Source organism: Lissotriton vulgaris, chromosome 12 (genome assembly GCF_964263255.1).
Source record: "Lissotriton vulgaris chromosome 12, aLisVul1.2, whole genome shotgun sequence".
In the NCBI taxonomy this organism is placed as follows: Eukaryota; Metazoa; Chordata; class Amphibia; order Caudata; family Salamandridae; genus Lissotriton; species Lissotriton vulgaris.
In genome coordinates this window covers 32916613-32938908 of record NC_141700.1, presented here as the reverse complement: position 1 = coordinate 32938908, position 22296 = coordinate 32916613, and the positions used below count along the sequence as shown (strand labels likewise).

At 42.7% G+C, this 22296-nt stretch overlaps 1 protein-coding gene across 2 annotated transcripts in view; it reads right to left on the bottom strand.

Annotated features, from left to right (window-relative positions):
• The window catches only part of LOC147673144 (uncharacterized), a 166337-nt gene extending 145286 nt beyond the window's left edge, over positions 1-21051 (bottom strand). Inside the window, exons 1-3 of one of the 2 annotated variants that reach the window (XM_086946890.1) lie at positions 20930-21051; positions 10001-10135; positions 1307-2530 (exon numbers count right to left, since the gene is read on the bottom strand). In XM_086946890.1, the coding sequence (XP_086803016.1) occupies positions 1307-2530; positions 10001-10130 (1354 nt within the window). In that variant the 5' untranslated portion in view covers positions 10131-10135; positions 20930-21051. The remainder of the gene's footprint in view (positions 1-1306; positions 2531-10000; positions 10136-20929) is intronic. The other variant, XM_086946889.1, reaches the window with a different exon arrangement.
• Positions 21052-22296: the final 1245 nt, after the last annotated feature.

Below are 22296 nucleotides of genomic sequence, written 5' to 3'. Positions count from 1 at the left end.
CATGACGGTCTTTTTATTGGTGCACCAGCTACCCATTAAGAGGAACTTCCATTACAGCTCATATTCTACTACCATAGGAACTTTACTCTAATCCCACATGTTCAAAGCATTGGTAACTTTGAGCAGACCTATTTATTAGCTCATATTGTGTTCTAGCAGTTGTCAGACTCTACACTTCTTTAGAAACTCAACAAAAACATTGGGTAAATGATAACCAATGATCATGTTCCAGAATTTCTCAGTCTCTGCTTCTGGTGCCTTGACAACTCCCAGTCTGAGGAAGGTCATGTCCACAAAACAATAAGTAATTTATTTTTTCTGTGCAATTTCAGTGCCTACGAGGATAATAGCCCAAAAGCACCTGCTTGACCTCTCACAAGTTCTCTCCTTCACTAGAGCATTTGGGCCAGGGCCTTCTCCATCCTTTGAATAACACCAGTGTTTGGTCTACAAAGGCAGCGTTGAGCAATTGTCCATCAATAATTATGTTCCAAAAACTCTGTGAAATTTTGTTTAAAATAACTCTTTAATTGAATTTTTTCATGAGTATGCTTTTCATCATCCATCCATCTGAAATAGTGAAAAACATTAATATTTCTATGCCAGCTTATTACTTTCTACAAAGTGGTTTACAGATCAACTACCTGCCTATATACACACACACATGTATATCTCATAGGAGCAACAATGTTGATATTTAAACCGTTCATTCAGGCCTTGACAAAGAGCCGCCTTCAACATGCATCATGTTCCATTATCAATAGCTTTGTTCAATATGGCAAACTTTGCTCGGTGTGGCACAGCTGACTGGTTCTAACCTGTATTAGACCATACATCTGTAGAGGTTTATTCCTGGACACAGTTACCCAGGACGGTCCAGTCGTCGGACAGTACGTAATGCACAGATGTTATAGGCTATAGTGAAATCACTAACTATGGAGAGCTTATATCTAAATTGCTGTTAGACTTACATCCACCGGCAAGAGAAAATGGGCAACACTGCAGCTGGCCACTAAAATCAAACATGTAAAAACAACTACATACTGTTTTGTGGGCATGACTTTCTCAAACTACCTGGCTGTGCTCAAGGCAGAAGAAGCATAGACAGTTAGAAGGCAATCATAAATCTCAGTATAGAATACCAAATTCTACTTCATTATCAGTTCAGTGTCAGGCAGCACTCAAATATAGATACCGCATATGCTTTGAGTAATAGAGCAGATACACTGGAAGACAAATGAACTAGAAAATAAATCATGAAAACACAAGCTAGCAGTTTAATAGTTGTTTGTAAAAATACTGTTACCTTTCTCTTCTTTCATTTTAGCTTGGAGAACTTGCTGCTGCTTTTGTTCCGGAGTTAGCAGGTCATATGTGAGCTTGACTGGATGCCTACTTTTGTCCAGCCACTTTCTCAGCTTAGTCATGTACTCTTTTCCAAACAAGTAGGAGTCCTCCAAATTTGGGTAGTCGGAAGGCTTTGGAGTTGCGTCTTTGAGGTCAACAGCTTCCAGGATTCGGTCTTGTCGGAAAGAAGAAGTTAAGGAGTAAGACATTCCAATGAGCACCAGGGTCTTCCGACAGAGAGATATGGTCTTCTCAAGGGCAGTCAAGAGCTGGGAACGGGTATCTTTCCCTTCCTTCAGGTTGAGCTCATACTCATTACATGCCAAGAACATGGGATGTGCACACTTCAGGAGACTGATCTGAAGTGTCAGCAAATGCTTGTCAAGGGGATTTATAACCTCACCAAAGGCTTCCTTGCTCTCCGTAGCCCCTTTTTCCACTACTAGACTCAAAAAATCTGGATCTAAATGAGGTGCGGAAAAAGCAGAATGACTCAAATTTCTGACATATCTGAAGCAGTGCGATCTGTGTTCCTGCTTAAGTGAACATTTGAATGATGTCAACATCTTTGAAAAAGCTTCTGTCGTAAGCTCGCAGTCAGAAAATTGCTGGTTTGTGAACTCATTCCCTGTGATTGGGAGGAACCCAGCCCATCGGATTAGATGAACGCCAAGTTTGGACAGGGCATCTGTTTCGGCCAGGATTGCTTTCATTTTGTTTTCTTCTTTATCATTTCTGGAAGTGTGCTGATAGGAATTCGACCCTGATCCACCTGGCCTACCCCTCTCTTGTCGATCTCGGACAGGCCCCGATGACCCTCGGGAATCTCTTGCCTGGACTTGCGGCGATGTATTACTCCAAGGTTTCTTCTGAGTTGGTGTGGCTCCTTCTTTATTTTGAGTTCGCTCATCATGTCTTCTGGAGTAACTGCGCCAGGGGCTACGTTCACGGCGTCTAGCACGGCGGCAGTCATCAGAACTGGAATCGGATGAACGAGAGCGACTATAGCCTCTACCCCTGTCCCTGCTGTAGCGACTTTTACTTCGATATGGACTCTTGGACCGTTGGCGACTAGAAGAACGAGAACGGTCAACATCCCTGTCAATTTCTCTCCCTAAAGACCTTGGTTGAGAACTGGATTTGCTAGCTTCATCAAATGTCACACTCTGTGCCTTAGACGTACCTGTTTACAAACATGAAAAAAATGATTTCATTAATAATTATGGAAGCAGAACCAAGAAACACATTCTTGTCCATAAAGCCAAAGCAAAACAATGCTATGCTTCATATCCCTAGGATTATAAGGTAATCTTTATGAATTTTCTAATTGTTTGATGTTTACATTCTATTTGTAAGCACGTAAAAGACTCCAACATAAACAAGAATCTCAGAGGACATCTCTTTGTATTGTGTTTTTTAATCCTATTTATGGGAGCACAGAGAAGGAGCAGCTATCTGCACTAGAAAGTGATTTCCTTAATCCAGGTTTTCGGGTAGTATTGACAATAAAAAACAAATTTCTTTGTAAATCAGTAGAAAGATTTTTTCAGGAACAGACGCTGTGTTACGGTCTTCTGGACATACTGCGGCAGATTCCAAACACAGTTTTGCAAGTCACAATAGACACTGTACTGCAAGGAAATGGATACTTGCAAACACTGGACGGGCTAAATCAAGCAAACATGTCTTGTTCTAAACTTACGTATGGTTTAAATAGCTGTATTCTAATTTATGCTGATATACAGGACTACAGCAAGGAGGGGGCAACTTTATAAGGAGTTACCAAAGAGCAGAGAAGAACTGACCAAATAACAATATCAAGTTTAGAGTGCTCACAAACAGAGCCATATTATATGGCTATGCAAGTTGATAGTTAAAGGTGGTCAAACAAAAACAACATTTCTTTTTGCCACTGGACAGGGTTTTGTTTTGGTCCTAAAAAAAAGGCTGGCCAGAAAATGGAACACCTCTTATTTCAACGCTGTTAGTGGCTATCATTCTCAACCATCATTCTAGACCAAATATCTAGCAAGAACTACTGAAAGGACACGCCTCCCTTCTTACAATCAAACTGCAAGCTAAGTGCCATGTCTGTACATTCAGAAGGGCAGCAAAGGAGCTGGGCCCTGGCAGAACCCACAATAGGATCATGGATCTCATGCAACATACGTCATGGATGACTGGAATTTCTCTATTTGTTATTAGGTGGTGACCCAACCCTAGGCCACCTCTGAAATGTAGTGCATTTATTTGGTTATCTATTTATTTTTTTGTTTCATATAGCGCAAACTAGACCCGAAGGTATACAAGCGCTTTACAGAGTTGCACAGCAATAGTAACAGGAATACATAAAAGAAAAATACAGGAAAAAAATATACAAATTATGGTGTAGTAGATGGACAAAATAGTTCGGAAGTAGAGATGAAAGGTTGTTACAGAGGATGGAGGAGTAAATGCACAGTTATTTCAGAGGTAGATATGGTCAGGTTCTTTGAAGTGGAGGGGGAAGTATATCCAGGGAAATTGGTTATTTTAGGAGGTCTGGTTCAGCTATGTGTAGAGGAGTAGTTGTATAAGGCTTTTTCTGGTGTATGAATGCTTGAGTGTTATGCAGATCCTGTTGCAGAGCATTCCAAATTCTAGGCGCATTCCCAGAGAAGGAACGAGTGAGTGATTTTTCCTTTTCTAAGTTAGGGTGGAATCAGGAAAAATTTGTTTGAGCTTCACAAAGGCCTCTTTCTACCAGCTTTTGAAACCGAAAAAGCAGAAACGTCCAGCAAAATCAGGACAGCTGTCAGCCTCACATGTGAAGCCCACAAAAGTCAATCTCAATTAGGCAACCAGGTTGCGCTCTTCTCATATCCCAGGTAAGATCCTGACAGCTGGCAGCCTGCTACGATCTAAAACATCCTGGAAGTGTTCTAGGACCTTGTGGTATGAGAGGTTTGCTTTGCTAAATGAAGGACGATTATAACATGCAGAATCCTTTAAGACAGTGCTGCCCAAACGTTTTAGAAACACTACCCTAGCCTTAATGGACATGTTGCGGGCAATTTTTTTAATGCACCTTAAGCACTGTGTCGAGCGCACTGTTATTTGATAAAAAACACATTTTCTATTGAAATGGTCACTACATTTGCACAGGCATACATCTTTAAAATATATAGCACACAAATGATAATGTGTGGAAGTCAGGTTTTATTGAATATTTTTGAATATAGTAAAGTGTTTTGATTCATTTTGATCTATTTAAAATCTTTTTTTCCATCACACTTCAGAGTTTCAAAAAAAATTTGCTTCATGTTTGCTTTTTCTAACTGTTGAATGTGTACCGCGGCTTTACAGTTGTTTGCATTTTACTGTGCATTACAAGAAAGTTACATCTCGTAAACACCAGTCCCCATGATAAAAAAATAAACAGCAAATTGTCAGAAGAACATAGTGCCACATTTGACTCCTGTCTTTGAAGCGCAGTAACTGACAAGATAAACAGGAAAAGGGCATCTTTATTTATTGCTTGGATTTTTGACACCCAAAAAAACAGGCTCTTAGCCCACTGGTGTCTCACGATCCACGGTATGGGAAATACTGCTTTAGGAAAACTCTGTGGCTAGGAACAGATGTATTATTATTGACAATGCAAGAGCTAATGCTTGTGCCAGGATCTTGAGGAAAAGTGCCAAGGGGAAGGCAGATCGGGTCATGGTGAAGGCAGATCGGCCCAGTTGCTCCGCTCAGGGTACGTTCAACTTATGCATGTACTTTTAGTCACAGAGAAATGTGTTTTCTGTGTGTAGTATTCAAGGCTATTCCTTCTGACGGGCTGAATGTTTGTTTCAAAAACTTGGCTACATTTTGAATCAACTGTACAGCTAATGAAATGAGTTTTACCACCCGCGCCGCTGCGTCCCCTGCCCCCGCCCCCCCGACTACCAATTCGCTGCCCCCACCTCCCAGCTGCTCCTCCGTCTCACCTCCCCATATATGCCAGCCTAAGGCGAGCCGGTCTGCGCCCACCCGCGCCTGGCGCCAGAACCCATGGCCCCCGCACCCGCCTCGATGACCTCCGCCACTACGACGCCAGCACTCTGCACGCTCTCAACTACGGACGGAGCCACACCTGCTTCAAGGCCGCAACGAAATGCAGACACGGCCCCTTCACCTGCCGGAACTGCAGATACACCAGCCTCAGAGCCGACGAACCACCCGACAAGAAAGACCCCATCCACCTCCGATGCATACTACTGAAAACCTGCTTCACACGCAAGCATGCCGTTGAGCTCTGGGACCTGCTCGACACAACATCCCTGGGCGTCGCCTTCCTAGCAGAGACCTGGTTTAACGACTCCTCCGCACCAGACATCCCAATAGCCATTCCAGACGGCTACAAGATCACCCACAGAGACCGCACCAATGGAGTCGGAGGAGGAATCGCCATTGTCCACAAGAACAGCATCAGGGTCTCGACTAGCACCGACGACGCGCTCAGCACCGCCGAACACATGCATTTCCAGATCCACACAGACCCTAATTCCACCCTCAGAGGCACCCTCATCTACCGACCCCCTGGAGCCCGCCCCCCCTTCAGCGACTCCATCGCCGACTTGATAAGCACGCACGCCCTGACCTCCACTGACCACATCCTCCTCAGAGACAAGAACTTTCACCTTGAGAACAGCAACAACTCCACAACCCTGATCGATAACCTAGCCAACCTCGGACTGAAGCAACTCGTCACAACGCCCACCCACTCCATCAGCCACACGACCGAACTCCTCTGGACCGACCACCGCTGCATCCACTTGCCTTCCAGAAACCCACCACACACCACCGCACCCAACAGATCCCCCGCCGCTGCTGGAGCAAAATCATCAAAAACCACCTACACGCAAACCTCGCTCTCTGCCCACCCACCGAACCCTCCAACACCAACGAGGCTGCCCACAGCCTCAGACGCTGGATCGAGGACTGCACCAACATCTTCGCCCCGCTGAAGACACCCCCACCACAGACACACCAGCAAGAGGGCCAGCGTGTTCACCCCAGAACTCCTAGCCTCCAAGCAAGCCTGCCGGAAACTAGAGAAGAAATGGCACAGCGACAAACTCTGGACAGCCACGCAGCACACACGGACGCCATTCCCAACCACCACCACATCAGGGCGGCCAAGAGGACCTCTTTCAAAGACCGCCTCGACAACAACGCACACAATAGCAAGGAGCTCTTCAACATCGTGAAGGAACTCTCCATCCCCAACTCCAACACCAACGACATCCTGCCGTCGCAAGCCCTGTGCGACTCGTTCGCCACCCTGTTCCACCGCAAGATAGCAGACATCCACAACAGCTTCAAGACCCAGACAGCCCCAACAGACAGCAACACAACAGACCCTCCGTACACCATCGACCACGACCCCCTGCTAGCCTGGGCCAGCGTGAGCATCGATGACACCATCAAAACTATGCGCTCAATCCCCTCCGGCTCTCCGTCAGACCCATTACCGCACCACGTCTTCAACAGATCAAGCAGCTCCATTGCACTCCACCTGCGCAACGTCATCAATCTCTCCCCCGAGACCGCGACCTTCCCAGAGATCTGAAAACAGGCCGAGATCCACGCCCTACTCAAAAAACCTAAGGCAGACTCATGAGACCTCAAGAACTTCCGGCCCATCTCTCTGCTCCCCTTCCCAACCAAGATCATCTAGAAACCGGCAACATACAGATAAGCCAATACCTCGAAGAAAACAGAATCCTGGACCCTTCCCAGTAAGGGTTCTGCAGCAACCACAGCACAGAGACTGCCCTCATCGCCGCCACCGACATCAGGACCCTGCTGGACAACGGCGAGACTGCAGCACTCATCCTCCTAGACGTCTCTGCAGCCTTCGATACCGCCTGCCACCGCACACTACAAGCACGCCTCCACATCGCAGGGATCCGAGACAAGGCTCTGGATTGGACCACCTCCTTCCTCTCCGGCAGAATCCAGAGCTTCCGCCTCCCCCCCCATTCCGTTCCAAAGCCTCCGAGATCATCTGCGGCGTACCCCAGTAAACCTCCCTCAGCTGTTCAACATTTACATGGCCCCGCTCGCACACGTAGACCGACAGCACGACCTCAACATAATCTCCGACGACACTCAGCCGATCCTCTTCCTCACCAAGGACCCCATCACCGCCAAAACCAACCTCCACGAAGGAATGAAGGCCGTCGCTGACTGGATGAAGACCAGCCGTCTGAAGCTGAACTCGGACAAGACGGAGGTCCTCATCCTCGGCTCCAACCCTTGCAGCCCAGACACCCACCGACCACGCACGCAACCTGGGAATCATCCTCGACTCAACGCTCTCAATAACCAAGCAAGTCAACGCCGTCTCCTCCTCCTGCTTCAACACCCTATGCATGCTCCGCAAGATCTACAGATGAATCCCGACAGATACAAGAAAGACAGTCACCCAGGCCCTAGTCAGCAGCAGACTCGACTACGGAAACACCCTCTACACGGGAGCCCTGAACAAGCTCACCAAACGACTACAACGTATCCAAAACGCCTCGGCACAACTGATCCTCGACGTACCACGCCACGGCCACATCAACCCCCACCTGAGAAACCTGCACTGGCTCCCCGTCAACAAGAGGATATCCTTCAAGCTTCTCACCCACGCACACAAGGCACTCCACAAGACTGGCCCAGCCTACCTCAACAGACAGCTCTCCTTCTACATCCCCAACCGCCAGCTACCCTCCGCCAACCTCTCACTCGCCACCGTCCCTTACATCCGAAGAACAACCACCGGTGGGAGATCCTTCTCCCACCTCGCCGCCAAGACAAGAACACCCTCCCACTGAGCCTACGACAGACCCAAAACCTGCTGACCTTCAGGAGGATACTCAAGGCCTGGCTGTTCGATCAGTAGCGCCCCCCCACTAGTTCCTTGAGATCCTGGCAGGTATGTAGTGCGCTTTACAAATGATTGATTGATTGAAGGCATAGCTGACTTGTTAAATCTGTGAATGGTCTAAGGAGTCATCAGCCCTTTGAATTATGTCTAGATTGCTTGCCTTCCATGCCCAAATGATCCTTAATATAAACATGTCCTGCTTTTAAAAAAACATCATATTAAAATGTGACTTCATCAATTTCAACCAATGTCTCACTTCTTAAAGTTGGTATTATTACAACAAATATGCTGCTTGTTTCTTTCATACCATTTTTATGTTGCTTTATTTAGAGCGTTAGTAAAGGGAGTATCAAAAATAGCTTTTGGAGACTAATTGGAGCCTACAACATCTTCAGCTGAGCTTTTGCCGGCAGCAAAGGATTGAATGAGAGACAAGTAGGTCTCCGATTCAACTGGAGCTCATTTACTGCTGGTTGCCATCTTCTAGGGGTGGAGGAGGTTAGGTACAAGTGAAGAAGCACTAGGACAACAGAACTGTTAGGAAAGGATTATCCAACTAAGAGAAGGTACGCGACCCTAATATTAGGTGAATTGAGAACAATTTTGGGGTCCTTCCAAGTAAGGTCACTGAAAGAGCTATAAAAGAAGTATGGTTGTTAACCACATTTTCAGACTCTACGGTAACGTGATGCTCAGGAAAACACTCCACCAAATGTTCAAGCCCCATTAACAGTACTTGGCTGGCTTTAGGTGACAGCATTTCCACTAAATAATTAGGGTCCTCTTTTAAAGGTTTGCTGTAAACTGGCGGCCCAGAGATAAGACCAAGCATCAGAAATATATTTGGATTGCAAGTGCAGAGTGCAGCCAGGTGTTCACAGGAATCCAGATGTGACAAGCAAGCATGTGCACGATCAAAACCAAGACCCAGCTTCAAGCGAATCTCCTTGGAGAGTGACATAATGAGTTTAAGAGCAAGTAGATGGGGGTCATACCCCAGGTTTAATAATTCTTGTCTGTTCCAATTCATGCTCCACAAACCCAGGAGATTTACTTTGCTGACCTTGCCCAATTGTTAAGACAAATCTTTGAATAAATCCCAAGAAACAATGGTTAAGGCCAGGAAAACTCCACTAGAGCTCATACATTTTAAGTGCTGGCATTAAGCTCTGTCTCTAGACTTAAAGTGCCCAGAAACAGCAAGATTGGGATCTGTTATTAATCTGCAGACTGAGGTCAGTTTATCTTCACCTTCATGTGGCTCAAAGTAATGTTTGAGAAAAGATGCCCATCAAAACCTACAGACAGAAGCAAAAGGAACAAAAACAAAGAATTCTGCCTCTTAGTGAGGCCACTTATAAACCAAACAAAAACATAGTTCAAACCATTGTGGGCCCTGTTGCACCAACACCTTTATATTTCAGAAAATAAAGTGATTAGCACAGTGCAAGGAGCCGGAGGAGAGAGTCCGATAGGATTTTATATGTAAGGATACCTAGACCTCTAGAGTCACACTTTACTCTGCGGACAGTTTTATTTAATGTAGTCATGTGGTTTGAAACATAACAGCCACAACCGGAACTCTCAGGAAACAGGCCTAGAGTTTTCTTGTAATGCCCTGAAAAACATTCTACTTTTGGACATCTAAAAAGATGTATATATTAATTTAAACTAATTTATTCAATTTCTCCTACAAACAGCACAATGCTTTCTTCATGTTAACTATGACTTAGTAAAGATTTACTTTACCGGGCGCTGGAATTGCTGGAACAGTCAACATTGCCAAACTTTCTCCAGGTACTTCGGACACTTCATAACTTCCGACCATTTCTTTCATTATGGCATCAAACAGCTCCTGCTTAATCCCTCCTTGCGCCATTTTGCCTGCAGCAAAAAAGTAATCGTAAGAGAATTTAGAGTAGAGCATGTAAAGGGGGTTAGGATTCTTGATAATTAGGCAAGACACAATTTTTGCCAATATGAAAAAGTTGTATATCAGCGATGTGCCTGCCTCAAAAAGACTTTTTGGGGAAATATAGGCGATCCATCATCGTCCAGGACAAAAAAATCAAGACGAACCAATGGGTTTTGAAACGGCCTGCAAAAATGTAGCCTCAAGCTAAGATTGCACTGCCTGTTCCAACTTGTGTATTAATCTCAAAAAGGAGTCTTCGCGGATCTGCATTGTCGCGCTTCTAGATACTCGAACCGCTCAAAAGCTGTTTGGACCTCAGAAAACTGCAGATGGTATTTCCCAATGGAGTCTTACAGAGCTGTTTAGGGAGGATGGCTCACAAGGAGGGAAACAAGGAAGCTCCCTTTCCCTTCTCATCCTCCTATTCTTCCAGGCAAATTCTCTCCCAGAAGGTTCTGCATGGATATGTCCTACATCTTATTTTTTCTGAGGCATTGAGGTCTTTATGAATCTGAATTTATAAATTGCTGGAATGTGGTGTGTGAAGTGTTAACTTTTATTGACTGAGATCTGAGGGAGCACACATAATCTAGTGCCCAACACTGTGTATAGTGACGAGTCAATGAGGTAGCGGCAACAATGGCCCACTCAACCCAGCTAAAAAGAAGGTAGAACATGATAGCCTTTTAGAAAAGAGGAGTGGAAAGTGATGAGTACAAGAACACAAACGACCAGATGACACAAACAAATAATGAATGGTCAAAGTGAGAAGCAAGTGATGAGGACATTGCATTTAAAACAATTGAAAAATTAAATATTAAAGCATTCTGTTATAACCAGTTGAGTAAAATGATGCAAAATGGCCTGATTAGTATAGTTTTAAATAATAGCTAGCTCCAAAGCATAGGAGATATTCAGACAATGAAATTAGGGGATTATATAGGATCATAGATTGGAAAGTAACGTTCTTGAAAAGAAAGCAGAGCTAGGTGAGCTATAGGAACTGGTAAGGGTGCTGAAAAAGAAAAAAAATAACATTTTTTAGGAAAAAGAGGATGTAGGAACAGAACGCATTACAAAAATAGATAAGAACGAATTTGGGGGGTGCTCCTAGCAGACACCTCAGTAGCTGTGTTCTATAACATGATTCAGCACCTACAAAAACCATTGTGAAGAAATCATCCCGGATGGTTTTTCACAAGATAGATTTTCAGTTTATGGGAGGTGGATATGCCTCTTTCCTCAATTTTGTCAACAGATTAGAGCATTTTCAAAGAGTCACCACCTCTTCAACTGAAAAGATAAAGCAGAATTGATTCAACAAAAAAATTCAAGAAATTACACACATTATATCAACCATTTCTTTCTCGGACAGATGCCCAAAAAATGTGAGTCTTGATTATATTCCCCAATAACAAGCTACGATCTGCTCCTTATGAAAGAAATATATAAAAAATAAGTTTAACTGACTACCATCTAACTACTGTATCTAATGGAATTTACGCTGTTCCACTTGGAAAATATTCAAATAACTTGAAAAATAATATTGAGAAATAACCAGAACCTTCTGGGTGTTAATCACACAGAGAAGGGTGGAAAAGTGCCAGAAGCAAAAACTCAGGACAACAAGGGTGAATCTAATAACAAATAATTGGAACTCCGTTAGGAAATGACTTCTAAACTGTAACACTGTCATGATCACCTGCGACTGATATGGCTGCAGCAATAGAGATTGTGCAAGTTAAAACACAAACATCGGAAAAGGTGTGGAAGAAAATCGTATTGTTAGCACAAGCAAAGTGTTACCATAAAAATGAAGAAATACTTACTAATGATGTGAACCAGGGCGTTAAATATAAAAAGCAAGTTGATAAAAAGAGACGTACAAAAGCAAAAAAAGTCCATTTACATTAAAGGTACCTGTAGGATCCAAAATGAAAGTGATAATACTTAAATCTAAATTTACGAACTAATGAAAAATGATTAATGAAAACAAACTTATGAAAGAAGTTGAAAAGAGGTATATTCAAAATGAACAACCTTTAAAATAGGAGATCTTGATATTACCAAAGGAGGTTTTGAACTCAATGAATAATGCAATAAAGGCATCAAATTAGCGAGAAAATGTTTGTAAAGAAAGTACTAGAACATTTGTGATCTGCCCCTAAAGAGAACTCAGTAAAGAAGCGACCAGAAAAAGAAGTAAGCACACAGAAAATAGTAACCCATTTAGACACACCAAAATCTGCAGTGGATCATTCAGAAAAAAAATGTTACCAATCATTGAAATCCAAAATAATGTGATATGTAAAAACAATGGATTCGCAGTGAAAAATAGGAAACCTATTTTAATAAGTATTTTATCTCGAATATCATGTCTATCTACACCTATATTCACAATGGTTCTAAAACATACTTTTAAGAACGTTGAATATTAAACAATTTCTAGAAAAATAAATGTGAAATATCTTAAACTTGTTGTGCAACTTGAAGATGATCATCGTAAACAATATTGCTTTGGCCTCCTTCTCTAGGGATAAACAGAAAAGGTGAATGTGGATAAAGTGATTGTTTAGTTCCATTTGGAATCTATTTTGGAAGAAAGTATAAATTCATAGATGAAAATAGGAACTGTGAAATCCACATATATTTTGTAAAGGGAAAACATTTGAATGCGTAGAAGAAACACACTGTCACTGCGATGCCTATCTCAAACTTTATATGTGCTTTGTCCTCGGTCTAACTTCACTTTGAATGAGAAAATTAACAGCTAGAAAAACTGTTAAAAATCAAACAAGTATCAGTGGCAAATACAAACTCAGGCTAAAAGTCAAAACACTCAGATAACTGAAGTATTGTAAGTAAATATGTGAGAGCACCGATAATGGTCACAAAATGTTGTTTTTAAAATCCAACACTGTGCCCAGTGAGAGTACTTTTAATATAGCATGCGTAAAGCTGGACGAATGCGGAGGCTTTTAATGGATTTGAAAACGATTTCCTTGATCAGGATTTATAAATGATTGCTCTTCAGGAAAAGTGGGAAATAAATTACATACAATGTAAAAACGATCCCATTTATGAGCAAAAAAGTGATAAAAGGAATGAAAAGACGCCCTTCATGTGGACTTGTTACTCTGATTTCTTCTGTAGAGGTTGAGTTAACAAATGACTGTTAGTCAGAAAAGAGACCTGATCGTATTACTTCATGTTTCGAAAATATCAACCCGCTTTGAAGGCCTCGGTAAGTTGAGTATTGCTAATATCAATATGTACATTTTCTTTGGGTACACAGCACTGAAATTTCCTGAAATTCCTTCTGTATTCGTTAGATGAGCTAAAAAACAATTTCTGTTATAATTTCCTCATAGAAACGGGCAACTTTATTTCAAGTTTATTTTTTTGTTTGATTAATTAAAATCTTACAAAATTACTAAAAGTGTCATCAAATATAAAATTTAAATGAGATAAAAAAGATATAAGATTGTTATCATATCTTATACTTACTAAGATAAAATACACAACATTTTAAAATACAATCAATTAGCAATTCAGATTACATTACTCCATTTTTTTTCCAACGATACACAAAATTTTTTACAAATGCAGAATTCATAAATATATCTTCAGGGTTTAAACACGCTATCAAAGCTTGCCTACATGGCCTTACTCCACGATCATTAAATAGTCTCTTAAGAATAGTTTTCCTTTCATTTACTATTTCAGGACAAAGACACAGTAAATGTCCAATGTTCTCTTGTCCGGATTTACATAACATGCAATGAGTATTCTCTTCTGATTTTTTCCACGGAGGTAAATGACAATCCCGGGTGTTTGCCAAATCGTGCTTTGATCAAGATATGTTTGTTTTTCTGCGACCACGATGTTACAAGAGTCTTGGATCTTTTTTTTCCTGAATCCATTTACGATTGGCCATGCAGGTTTTCTTTTTACAAATATATCTTTATCTTTTGTCAGGGACAGATCATTGGTAATTTTACTGATTTGTTTTTTTGAAGCTCTCCTTGGTATTTGTATTTACCCAAATCGGTATCATGTCAAATTCTTCTACGGCTTATTTGAAAAATACCCTCTGTTACAACTGACTACTTTTCTGTGAACTACAAGCCTACTTTTGTGTCCCAGTTCAGATATTAAAAGAAGGTGAAACAGATCTGAGAGGTACACAAACTAATATATTTCAGTATTTTCCAACAGAAACTTTCTGAACTATCAGTAGGTTGTAAGGAAAATAGACAACATAGCTCAGTTGACACCTAGACAAGTTATCCTGGGCTTTAAAAAAATATAACCAGTGAAAGATTTGACAAAGTGTTGCCAGACAATGGGAAAACATATGGAAGAGAAGATTTTCATGGATGGCCTCCGAGTTTTATCTTCATAACATGTGAAAATACTATATTTTCCCTTTGTGGTTTCAGTCTCGAATCAAGTCATTCTCAGTAAGAGACTCAGGTTTTCTTGCACACCATGTCTATGCTTGTGGTCTCGTGCCTGCACTACCTTAAGTAAGGAGAAAACATTCAATTTACCAATGCACTCTGTCCACGCTTTGAGTTTGAGTCAGTGTCTTGGCAGGGTTTTTGGCTCTATTTAGCAGTGATATAGACTTTAATCTTGCTCACATCTAGGATAGGTATTCTTAGCTTGTGTTGGCCCTTTTAAGCCCTTTTTTCCAGACCTAGAAGAGGATAGCTGCTTAATATGATGATAGATCCCTTATTCTTGACTCTAACCTGTCTATTGCCTATTGGCTTTGACATATTTGACACATTGGCATGGTTTATGTAGGTATTCTGACAGAGCTAAGGGGTATTTCATCCCTTTCAGGCCTACAGGCCTAGAACTAGAGGGACTCCATCTTGATGGAGGTGAGAGGCTTTTTAGAGTAAAGGTAAAGTTTATAGTTAAAGCTGTTGTTCGCCCTAAGCGAACCGGAGAGAACCGGCCAGAGCTGAATCTAATCAGGAATTGTTCCCGGGCTCAGGTCTCTAGACGAAACAAGCAGACTGGTCACTGTGGGAGCGTCTAGCGCAAGGAGCCTGGTGCATGGGATTGGTGGGAGGAAGCTGCTGGCTGGAACTTTCCATGAGGAAACAGCATTCTATATCAGTGAAGTGCAGAGGCGGAGTCAGTCAGTCGAGTGGAGTTGGCGGAGCCAGAGAGTCGAGTGGAATTGGAGGAGCGGAGAGGAGTCAAGCTGGAGTGGTAGAAGAGTGAGGAGCTGTTGGAGTAGGAGAGAGAGAGAGGGTTCAAGCTAGAGAGAGCTGAGTTGAATTGAAGGAGCAGAGAGTGTTGGTAGAGTTGGAGGAGTGGAATTGCAAGAGGAGAAGAGACAGGACATGCTTGGAACAGAGAGAAGACAAACAGACAGTCAGTGAGCTGGAACTGAAGGAAGCAGTCAGAAGCAGTTACTTATCAGGAGGAGGTGTGAATAGCTGGAGTCTGAAGTAATGCCTTTTAGAAGAGACGGAGGAGAGATCGTGGACTAACCTGTGGGAGCAGCTGGAGTTAATTGGACATTGGCACAGAGACAGTTAAAACAGAGTGAACAAGCTAGTGGAATGAAGAGCATCAGAGCGGCAGAAACCATTAGATTGAAGCTGGAAGGTGGAGACAGTTCGTGGGGGAGAGGAGTCCAGTGCAAAGTGATCAGCGCAGAGGTGTATCCAAGAGTGCAGGAGAGAGAGAGAGTCTGAGATGAGCCAAGGCACAGACGAGAGAGGAACCCAGATGACAGCTAGAACAAGACTTCACACTAATCAGGTGATATCGGTCCTGTCATATTAGTTTACTTTACACTTGCATCTTAATCTTGTCTTTATTCCCTAAGCTATTGTATTGCTAATCCTTTTCCTTGCAGCGGTGTGTTCTATCTATAGTCTTTGTCAGTTACATGTGGATGTGTCCATTATAATACAAATCTGTGTAGGTGTTTATATTGTTAATAAAACCCCCAGTTTTTAGTGAACTGAAATGTGCCTTGTATTCTTGTTCAATCCGGGTAAATGTATCTCCTAGTTGGTTGTTGTTTATATGAACGGATGATTAATCCCGATCAGGTAAGTGGTGATCAAATAAATAGGGAGCGAGTGGACCTTTGATGCCAAGAATAAGAGGTACATTATATTAATTGGCTAACTCCTAATATTGTAGTAGCAAGCCCTTAGTGAATAGGGAGAGAGAGACTTCCCAATATATAACTGAAGGTGTTCATAGGAATGTGGTCGTCGTTGATATACGGCGTTAGTGAGAGCGTTGGGGTGGATTACCAACGTGTATACCCACAGGATTGTGGCTTGTGTAAGTGAGAGCGTTGGGTGGGATTACCAACGTGGAGGTTTACCGGATTGTAAACCGTTTGGAAAAGAGAGCATTGGGTTCTGCAGGCCCATGTGTAGACACACCGGATTGTGTGTCATATCTGCCCTGGGGTAGATCAGTCTGGGTCTGAGTGGCCGCGAGACTATAAGGTAGGAGTGTGGTGTAGGGCATGGATATCCTTAGTAATCAGTGAGTATTCTTAGTATCCCTATAGATTTAGTGGTGTTTCTAATAATATGAGCTTGTATATTGCGAGTTCCCCATCCTCAGGTAGGTACCCAGGTGCCTGGATAGGTGGTCCTGAGGAGGGATGTGGTTACGTTCTGGCTGGGTTGGAGGGGCCCCTAGGGGCTGATCCCATCTAATCAGAAAATCCAGCCATAACAGTCAGCACTCTATTCTTGCTAGCAGAATAGTGGTACATTTTCCTATCCTTGATGTGAGACGTTTGTCTCCTCAAAGGATAATAAGTCCTCGTTTGTGTTCCAACTAATAACGGGAGGAATTCTTAAAAGACAATGTATATCTATGTATATTCAATAACACTAAAAAATGGTTAAGAAAACCTGCAAAAAAGAACTGATAAGACTATCACTTTCCATATAAACTCCCTCGCTTACTAAAGGCGGGCTAATGTCGCTTGACTTTGGGGTATGAGTTTACAAGACGAAGAGGGTGAAGACCAGAACAGAATTGCATTAGAAGAAAGAATAGGAAAATCCCAGATTCAAGACCTGGAGCAGTCTCTTCTCTGTTCCATTCCCCCTTTCCCCCCACTCTTGTTGATCTATTCGATAAATAATGTTTGAATAGTCTTCATGAGTAGAGGAGGCATTGCGAGTTAACGTCGATCTGCTCCTGTGGAAAATACTGGCACCTGACAAATGTCCAAAATACATTTGATACAGGAGGGTCACTTTACAAACAGATTACGCCACAGTTTACTCTTGCTCAGTTTCAGTTACGGGAATGGGAGAATAATGTGAAGGCAACAGGGCTTGTTTGAAACTACAAAAGACAGATAGCATGTGTAGATCGGAGAAAGCTCAACATTGCTTCTAATTCAACTAAACTACAATATAATTTTTAATAATTTGAAGAAGCTATTGCCATGACTACATATAATGTTACAACTGCCACAAAACAGCTACTAATTTCTGAAGTTCCAACAATTAAGGAGAATAAACAACTTTTATGTCAGGATGCTGAGGTCCCTTTTGTGAAGCAAAAAATTAAGTTGAACAGATAGTTGTGATATTTGCAATTAAAAACTAAGATAAAATTGTAATCAATATTGAAGGATCTTAAGGCAGAAGTAGAGCAAATTAAATTAAAGATTTTGGACTGCAGCGATTACTGCCTTATGGGTGAAAATATAGAAAATATTGGTAGTTGACGAAGAGTGGTATGGTCAGGGAAGGAGATAACAGACATACCACAAACAACATGAGTGGGTGAGTTTGTTAGCTAAACTAAATGGATGGGTAGGCCTTAAGCCCTTCCATGCTGATGACGGCCCCCAGGTGGGCGTGTGCTGATGAAGGCTGGGGCCATCATGAACCCGCCCACTCATTAAAACGGGCCGTACAGGCGCAGAATCGCTGCCGCGCCCAAGGGGTTAAAAAGTTGGTATATTCAGAGAAAGACCAAGGCTCAGAATTTGTTTTAGGTCCGTCAAACAAAGTTCAATTGGAATAAAAAGAAACAATCACTGGCTATCATTCCTTGAAGTGGATAAATGTACAATAATGAAGCTCTCCACTATAACAGACTTCTGAAGAGGAAGCATTTTATTTTAAGAGTCTTATATATCGCCAACAATACCTGCTAGGGTATCAGAGCGCAGTACAGCGAATCAGATATTAAATAGGTTACACATGCAATGAATGCTTATTAGTGCGGTTGGGCAGAGTTCTACACAAGGACTAAGAGTTACTTTGGGAGGTTATTGGCATATTGTCACGTATGGCTATTCAAGTGTAATCCTTTGACTTCTATGTTAATGTGTCAGTCAAGGGGTTTGTTCTGTTTTCAGGAGGGAGCTCATTCCACAAGCATTAGAATTTTAATATGAAAGAAAGAAGATCGATATCACTTAAGAGACTACAGAATGTCCTTATGGGTATACCAGATAAAAAAAATCCAGGGCATTTCTTCAAAGGCCTTGAAGCTTGCTTTGAAGAAGGAGGACAGTCCTTCAATGTCAATTGGTTCTGGAACAACTGATCAACAAAGGGTTTCTTGTTAGAACATATTTTGACTAATGACCCGGTTTAACAAAAAAATTAGTCATCGTACACAGCTTAGTTGACCTTAACTATGGCATTTGTTTTAGAAGAGAGGTACAGTTTGGAGGCAAATATGCAGGCCTGGGGTCCCCTGAAAAAGTGATTGTTGATAATGGAATAACAAAAGGATTTCTAGACTCATGTCTAACTAGGAGAAGAGAGCACTATAAGAAAAATTACGAATCTAAACATGGTAACACAGCTGCACACTAACCCTACTTGTGTGAAACACACATTGCAAATACTGGGAAAATATTAGCCAACACAAGATGTTTCCAACATATATTCTGGGCAGATGACGCAATTTTCTTTGATCTTATACCAACAGGTTTTCAACTTCGGATAATCAAGTTTAGATAGTCCTATCAACACAATCACCTGGAAATTAGCAAGGTAAATAATGGTGTGACAGCATTTACAAAAACGAAATGAATGCACATTTGTGTGGAGAATGATAAATCCTCCTGATCACTTATTTCCAATTACAATTATTTAGGTTTTATTTTTTTATAGTTTCTCATATTTATGTCATGCGAACATGGCATAAGGCCATGGTAAAACGGTTGTTGAGAAATGGTAAGATGTAGAAATCAGAATTGGTCACATTTCTTTAAACATTCCAAAATAAGCAAATGAGCTAAAGTTTCTATGATCAGAATTTCAGAAGGGGCTTCAGAAACTTGTCAAGGCTCCAGATGAACCTAAGAAACAGGTACTAATACTCTAGATAAGGCTGAAGAAGTAAACACAATCTCAAGAAGAAGTCTCGAAACTGTCAACAATACTGCAGACCTGCAAAGGACACCCCACAAATAGAATGTAGAATAGGGCACAAAATGCCAGATATGGTCTCTAAAAGTAATATCAATACCAGGGCTATGGTAATGAGAAGTTAACACTACACTGCCCACAAGGAGATTTCCTAAACTTAAAAGTACTCCAGAAGATGCCTCCAGAACTGAAACTAATACACATCATTTGCGAAGAGATCAGGTACCTGCTCAGCATCCTTAATGCAAGGTATCTAAACACCAAAACAGGTACGATCTGAGCATTAGCAGAGGAAACGACTCTAACAGCAGGGCAAGGTTATGTAACATCCACATCAGTCCCTACAGAGGCAACGCCAGTGCAAGCTTACCTCACACACTCACACACAGATCAGTCCCTACAGAGGCAACGCCAGTGCAAGCTTCCCTCGCACACAGATCAGTCCCTACAGAGGCAACGCCAGTGCAAGCTTCCCTCGCACACAGATCAGTCCCTACAGAGGCAACGCCAGTGCAAGCTTCCCTCGCACACAGATCAGTCCCTACAGAGGCAACGCCAGTGCAAGATTCCCTCACACACAGATCAGGCCCAACAGAGGCAACACCAGTGCAAGCTTCCTTCACACACAGTCCAGTCCTCTCAGAGGCAACACCAGTGCAAGCTTCCCTCACATATAGATCAGTCCCTGCAGCGGCAACACCAGTGCAAGCTTCTCTGATACACAGATTAGTCCCTACAGAGGCAACACCAGTGAAAGCTTCCCTCACACAAAGATCAGTCCCTACAGAGGCAACACCAGTTAAAGCTTCCTTCGCACACAGATCAGTCCCTACAGAGGCAACACCAGTGAAAGCTTCCTTCATACACAGATCAGTCCCTACAGATGCAAAACCAGTGAAAGCTTCCTTCGCACACAGATCAGTCACCACAGAAGCAACACTAGTGCAAGCTTCCCTCACACACATCAGGCCTCTCAGAGGCAACACCAGTGCACGCTTCCCTCACACACGGATGAGTCCCTACAGAGGCAACACTAGTGCAAGCTTCCCTCAGTACAGTCCCAAGAGGCCCTGCAGTGCAAGTTTCCCTCACACACACAATAGTCAGTAGCACAGGGACATTGCTAGTGCAAGCCTTCCTCCCACGCTTGAACAGCTAGTACCACATTGGCACTGGAGGCTGTCCTGTCACGCAGCGGCGGCACCAACCGTGTAAACACCACCACCCCCCTCCCTGTTCACAAACAAGTCCACAGCAGGCAGGAGCGGTGGCAGGCACTCTCACATCCACCGACCAGCTCCATCAAGCGTCCCTCTCTGGCGCCCCTCCGGCGGGGGGCGCCCTCGGAGCCTCACTCACCGCGGGCCCCGGCGGGGGCTGTGGGGGCCGGTGCACTCCCTCCCTCAGGCGAGGCAAACCGGGGACTTTTCAGACCCCGAGCGGAGCCGCGGTGCTGAGGGAGCTGGGCCACAGGAAGTGACGCGCGCGTGACGTCAGTACAGGCCGGTTGGCTCGTGTGACGCGTTGCGGGAGACGTCAGACGCTCCGTTGCGTGAAGGGAAGTTCTGGGAGGGGGGCGGGGCGTGGGCGAGCACCCCAAGGGCCACAGGGCCCTACCAACTGACTCCCCCAACTCTCATTGGAAGAGTAACCCCTGGCAACCGCGCAGCATCGTTCTTGTCGCCTGTAATATGGAAAGTAAACACGAGAGGGTGGGGCTTCAAATAATCTTCAAATTTAAAAAGAAGATAAAATGACAGATTAAATATATTTAAAGCTGCTAATGTAGTAACATTTTTGCAGGCATAAAAACCTAAATATAACTAATCACACTTGTACTTTGTTGTTAATATTGTTGACAACTAATTGCACTTGATCGTAATATGATGCCGCTGCGAAATGTCTGTTCAACCGCTTTTAAATGTTTAATTTTACTTATTTATTTGTAAATCGTAAATATGGTATTGCTGTCGTACAGTATGCCTTAAATATTTTACTGTTATACTTATTCCTACTGCTCAGCATAGAATGTATGATGTAAGAGCCTGTTAGAATGTGCTGGGTGGATGTCTGGCAGTTGGATGAGGGCTGAGTGTCAGGAGGCTGCTCCTGGTGGGGTTTCTCCTTCTTATACTTGACTTACCATCTTACATGAATAAAGGAGCTTCAAGAAACTACATGGACTACGTAACTTTTTATTTACAACATTTACATAATTGCAATTTTCTATCAAAGTTATTTTTTTATCTTGCCTTACGCACCGCGGTTTTAAATACGATTTTAAATAGGAATTTACATAAGAATTTAAATATGAGTTTCGTTTTTGTTGGTGGTAATTGAATTGTGCTTTTATGGATATTTGTATCCGAATAAAGATTATTGAATTGAATATTTATTTAAAAAATTGTTCCTTTGTGTGGGGGTTCTAAATATTTTTTTCCCAGGCAGAGTTAAAGAGTTTGAAAATTGGTGGGTGTTTTAAAGAGCCCCAGGGCTCTGCTTGCAGGGAGGGCCATCGACATGAACTTGCTGGGGACCACTTAGAGCAGTTGAGGAGGTTCGAATGGAAAGGTTTTCAGTGTCACCAAGGGCCTGTGGTATAGAGTGACCAGATCTTGAGAACCAAAAATCTGAATTTTTTTTTTAAATAGAAGGATTAAAATTTTTCATCTACAGAATGACAGCTCTTATCAACATAGGATCACAGAAGATGCATTAAGAAAGGA